The 6,000-nt window shown below is 49.1% G+C and overlaps 1 protein-coding gene across 2 annotated transcripts in view; it reads left to right on the forward strand.

Annotated features, from left to right (window-relative positions):
• The window catches only part of ARIH1 (ariadne RBR E3 ubiquitin protein ligase 1), a 501,132-nt gene extending 499,687 nt beyond the window's left edge, over positions 1–1,445 (forward strand). For both annotated transcript variants that reach the window (XM_078685029.1, XM_078685030.1), the window contains exon 14: positions 611–1,445. In XM_078685029.1, coding sequence (XP_078541155.1) covers positions 611–695 — 85 coding nt within the window. In that variant the 3' untranslated portion in view covers positions 696–1,445. The remainder of the gene's footprint in view (positions 1–610) is intronic.
• The last annotated feature ends 4,555 nt before the right edge of the window (positions 1,446–6,000 follow it).

Genomic DNA, 6,000 nt, shown 5'->3' on the forward strand with positions numbered 1-6,000 from the left:
TCCGTAAGGGCAAAGCAGCCACTTCAACTCTATTTAAATATCATTCCCATTTGTGAGGTATAAAACTAGAAGCCATTTGATGTACTCTTTTGCAAGACATTACGGATTGATTGCCGATGCCATAGCGTATCTTCATTTCTTTGATGGAACTTACTTCATTTCCTTCACTTTTATTTTGCGATCTTCTTACTATTCTATTCAGTGGTGACATCAATGTAAATATTCCAAATGGAGAGTGAATTTCTTGTAATCTTAGTTCTTTATAGTGGGAATCTTCATTGAATTAATAAGGTCTCTTGCATTCTTGGAAACCAAGAGATTTTTTTTCTGAAGTAGACATTTGAGATCTTTCTTCGAGCCACTTGAAGCTCCCTTTTTCTGAGTTTAAGGTTGACACTTCATTTTACCTGTAATGTTTCCTTCTATTCAGATGGGCCACCTGTGTTACATTTCATAGTTTTTTTTTCTCTGTAAACATGTTGAAATCCCTCAAATGTAGCTGGAGATATTCAGTAGTCTTAAATTCAGTGTATAGTCCAAAGATGTAGTATCCGGGTTACATGTGAACACAGTTTTCTTCTGTGTTGTGAAATCTCCTTTTTCTTTGCAGATACTGCGAGAGCCGACGAAGGGTGTTGTTATTGCACGTGCATGAAGGCTATGAAAAAGACCTATGGGAATATATCGAGGACTGAAAGCCGAACATTCTCCCTGCATAAAAACAAAAATCATAATTGAACTCTTGACAACTTTTATCATCTAGAGTGCTCATGCAATTAAAAGCAAAGAAACAATAACACAAACAAAAGGCGCCACACAGGGCCCTCAAGCCCAGTCTCCCATCGCTGGTCTCTGCTCCCGCCATTCGGGTTTGTTAATGGAAAGTTTAAGTAAATTATATTGTAATAAAAAACAAAAAAGGTAGCTAAAGAATTGTACAACAGTATTCTGGGCGGCCAATGGGAATCTAGAGGAAGCACTAAAATCAAATGAAAACCCTACAAGATAAACTTGTGACCTGCTGAAGCTTTCCCTCCTTGAAGCAGGAGCCTTCTCTTTTCAATGAATTTGCCCCTTGTAATCCAGGTGATTCTCGCCTAGTTTTTTACACCACATTTCATTTGCGAACCTGCAACTTCGTTGTTGGTTCCTGCTCTACAGCCACATCCTTTTATTCCCTCATCCCAGCCTGGTACATGAATGAAAGCTGCTTGGCCCATGCGGTGTTCTTTGGAGGGGAAAGCAAAAGGGACAATGGGGTAAAAACAAAAAACTTTGTATATGACTTTTAAACAAACAAGATTAAAAAAGAAAAAGGAGAGCAGTATTTTTCAAGATTGTATATAGCGCATATGCATGGACAAAGAGCAAGTGTGGCACGTGTTCGCATAATGTTTCCTTACAAAAAAAAATATTTATTCTTTAAAAATCTTCATGATCATGTCTATTTGCTGTGCTGTTTTTCTCTTGTGCTGTAGTATTAGGTGCTCTTCTGCTATAGCATTGGCTGATATATTGTCCAAAAAGGAGTTGAAGTGAAAAGGCACCAAATGTCAGGACATTTTGGTAAGTTACATTGTTTATTTGAAGGCAACAGTTCCTTCTCCTCAATTAGGATTAGATGGAATCTTGAAGGTTGTGCTGAATTGTATGGTATGGGACAAAGCTGATCAAATTGTAAGGCACTGGCTAGGGATCAGGAGACCATGGTTTGAGCAAGACAGTTATTGGTAGGGAATACAGGTGGAAAGACTTGTTTTAGCAAGTGGGCAGTGTGAAATTGAAAAATGTATGCATTGAATGCTTGGCATAATTTGGCATGAAAGTTTAGTAATGGAGTTTCGGGAGCTTATCACCTATCCCCCTATGAAACACAGGCTGGGAACTGTTATGCAGGCAATAAGTTTAGAAGGAGGGGACAAATTTGCAGTAGCTGGTGTTTAGCAACTGACATAATATATTGTGTAGACAAAAGAAAATGAGTAGACATTGGCATGAAGATACATTTTCTAAAGGCTATTCTGTTAGTGGGCAACCTGTAAAACACAGATTTAGGAAGGTTATAGAGACTGCGGACTTGGACAACAATCTATGAACTAGTAGAGCTGGGCATCCTAACCACACAAAAGGGGTGGACATTCAAAGACTTATTCAAAACGGGTAGTACAATTATTGCAGTGAATGCAGAGTAAAGCAACTGTAGCCTGGCAGGATTTCAAAGAAAGTTTGTACTGCCAGGAATAATGTCCAAGAGACTGTTTAGTCTGGATTGCTGATGAATATTTAGAAAGTTGTACATGTTACTGACTTGGCTATTTGTACTAAGATGTTCTAGTATGAATAGCAACAGATGAATATCCAAGACTCTTTTTATGGTCAGGACTCAAAGGCCAAGCCACCACATTTTGAGTGATGAATTTTCAAGTCACCAATTAAAGCTTTGAAGATTCGAACAATAATTATGTCATAGGAAGGGGTGGGAATGACAGCCCGCATTATCAAGAATGAACATCTTACAGAAAGAGCTATTTCCTTGAAGTAAGAAGAGTGTTTTGTTAGTAACTTAACAAGATATTCCATATTGAATTTTTAAAGAGCACAAATGCAGACTTCAATGGCCATGTGATTGTGTGTTTGGAATGAATATACAAAAGGTTCCATATTGTTGAATGAGGACTATCAAAAGCTATGAGCATCCTAGAGCATATGTTGCTCTTTTGGTATATGAATGTATGACTGAGCTAAATTTTGAAGATCCTGTGACTGATGGCCAGCCGATTGTGATACGGCATGCCTTATTTTAAAGAGAAAAAGAACCAAAAGCCATCTTGGATAGGTGGGTTTGTTAATCTTTAGTATCTGTTGGAAAGTTTGAGCCGCAGATTCCTTACTTTACAGTATTCTCCAGGTGTCAGACTGGAGCCAGAAAATCTTGAGCAGTACAGCATGCTGGTAGGTGGCGTTGATCCCCTCCGTGTATTTTACGCCTGAAGTGACGTGCGCTGTGCCTGTATATGTGCCACCCCGGTGTGCCGATATCAGTTCTTATCTGAAAGAAACAGGTTAGTGTTCGATTCCTTACCTTAGAATATCCCCAGGCGTCAGACTGGATCTGGAAAATTTTCAGCAGCAGTACCCCTGCGTGTCGCTAGGCGTTGTCTGCGGCTCCGTGTCCGTCGTTGGCGTCTTGATCGCCGGGATGACGTCGTGTGAGTACTTGGACGCTGCCCTTGCGCGCTGACGTCAGTTCTTTTTTCCGCGCCAGCATGCACCGATCTGGGAAGAGCAGTACTCTAGTCATTTTTTGACTAACTTTTTTGATCTCTTTTGATCACTTTTCAAGTCGACCTACGACTCGCGGTGGTCATAGGCATGCCTGTTTTTTAACCTTGCGAGGCCCGTCACCGCCTGATGTTGGTAACCAACCCCCACCGTCTGTGCCTTTACTGCCTCGGGGCCGACCATGATGACAAGTCATGCCCCGACTGCCGGGCCTTGACCTCGAAGGCTAGACGGGAGCGGTCCCGTAAGCTGCTCGAGCTCCGGCAGTCGGCTCCGTGCCTCTCGAGGTCCCGGTAGAGGAGGAAGTAGAGTGACCGGTTGCAGAGCCGCAGTCTTCGCCGCTCGACGAGTCACCACCACTCGTCGGGCTCCAAGTCCTCCAGTAAGTCGAGGCATTCGAAAAAGAAGTTGAAGAGGTGTCATCGCTCCTCTGACTCCCCCCCCGACGCTCGTGTGACACGGCGTTCGGGCGACATCGCCCACGCGGCTCCGTCTGAGCCGCAGGTGCCGCGTCCAGCTCCATACCCGCCAGTCCTTGGGCTGCACGCGACGCCGGAGGAGATCAGTGCTTTCCTCATGGCCATGAGGTCGCACTTCCCTCCGTCGGAACCTGCCGAGGCGTCTTCGGGCCCCGCGGGTCCGACTAGGAGCCAAAGCAGTCCGGCGTCGTCGGGCTTCGGCCCCAGCGATGTCGTCGACTCCGGTCCCGAAGCCGCAGGCCCCTGCAGGATCCAGTCCTGGATCCGGGTCGTCAGCAGTCGACCTTACGACTCCGCTGGTGCCGATCCCGAGGGTGTTGCCGTCCCTGGACGACGTCCACCCCAGTTTCAGTCCGGGTCCGGCGCCACTCTGCGCCGTCGATGGGTGAGGCCTTCACCTACGACCTGCTCCATCATTTTTGCCTGCTTATCAGGAGATGGATGATTAGGTGTACTGGGAGGGGTCTGATGACCCTCTGGCACAGCAGTCTAATTTGAGCCAGGACTGGGCAGAAGAGCTGTGGGAGGCCAGTGGTCTGGACACTTCGCCTGACACTGGATTCGTCTCTCCTCCCTCCGTGGCTTCAGAGGAGGGGGGCTGCTTACAGCGTGGTGTTGAACAAGGCGGCCAAGGCCTTGGCTCTTGAGCTCCCTGTCGCGGCTGTGAGGACTAACCCCCTCACTGAGGTGCTCAAACCGCAGGCAAGCTCCTCAGAGCCTCAACTGCCGTTTAACGAAGCCCTCACCGACGTTCTGATGCGCACCTGGTCCAAGCCCTCCACAGGCCTCCCTGTGGATCGGACCGTGGTCCGATGCCACTGCCCGGCTCTAGGCGACCCCTTGCTTTCTGTCTGTTCACCCCGCCCCTGAGAGCCTGGTCATCCAGGCCTCTACGTCCCAGACCGCATTCCCGACCGCTCCTCTGGATCAGGAATCCAAAAGGTATCATCAGTTTGGGAAGAAACTGTTCTTCTCCCCGAGTTTGGGGCTGCGGTCTGTCAACACCACCTGCCTTTTGGGCCGTTACACACACTCTTTGTGGGATACGGTTGCGGAGGTGTTGCCACAGTGCCCGGAGGAGGCCCGGACACGGCTCGCCCGGGCGGAAGGGCGGGCTGCAGCACGCTACTCGATCCGGTGTGGACTTGACACCACGAACTCGCTGGGTAGAGCGATTGCAGGGACGGTGGCGGTTCGCCGCCACGCCTGGTTGAGGTCCGCCAACTTCTCTGGGGAAGTCCAGGCCACGCTCATGGACATGCCCTACGATGGTCGTTGCCTCTTTGGCGACAAAGCAGACACTGCGCTGGAGCGTTTCAAGGACTCCAGGGCTACGGCCAAGCCCCTTTCGTTGCCAAGGAAGGGGCGCCCCCACACGTCCAGCCAGCCACATGCCGCAGAAATAGTCTCAACTCGGTCGCGGACGTGGTTACAGCTGTGGCGGTGCCGGGGGGCAACGGCAGGGTCAGTCCACATCCATTCCCGCAGCATCTGCCTCTAAGCCTTCCTAGTCTGGCATTTTAGGCCCATTCGACGCCAGTGGGGGGCAGGGTTCGCCATCACCTCCTCCACTGGCGTACCATTACGTCAGACAGGTGGATGCTGCAAATAGTCCGACGGGGCTACTCCCTCCCCTTTGAGGCGACCCCTCCAGCTATGCCACCGCATTACCACCGCATGTCGGGGATCACTTGCAACTTCTGCAGGAGGAAGTTACGGCCCTCTTGGCCAAAGGGGCCATCGAACGTGTTCCTGGGCCAGAAGTAGGACGTGGTTGCAATTCCCACTACTTTTTGGTACCCAAGAAGGGCAAAGGAGGCCTATGCCCTATCTTGGACCTACGGAGCGTCAACGGCTACCTCCGAAAGGAGAAGTTCAATATGCTGACTTTGTCTCAGCTGCCCAGGAGACTGGATGGTAGCGTTGGACTTGCAGGACGTGTATTTCCACATCACCGGTGCTACATGCGGTTCACGGTAGGCCATGAGCACTTTCAGTTTACTGTTCTCCCCTTCGGCCTTACCAGCACCCCTCGGGGTTCAGGAAAGTGATGGCGGTGGTCACAGCTCATCTGCACAGATCAGGGGTTTCAGTCTTCCCCTATCTTGACGATTGGTTGTTGAAGGTGGGCTCGCCCCAAACAGTAGTCTCCTGCCTCCAGACTACGGCCGACGTCCTGCACTCTCCGGGGTTCTCCATCAATGTGCCGAAGTCACACCTGTGCCCCTCTCAGAAGCTC

Source organism: Lissotriton helveticus, chromosome 3_2 (genome assembly GCF_964261635.1).
Source record: "Lissotriton helveticus chromosome 3_2, aLisHel1.1, whole genome shotgun sequence".
NCBI classification, from domain to species: Eukaryota; Metazoa; Chordata; class Amphibia; order Caudata; family Salamandridae; genus Lissotriton; species Lissotriton helveticus.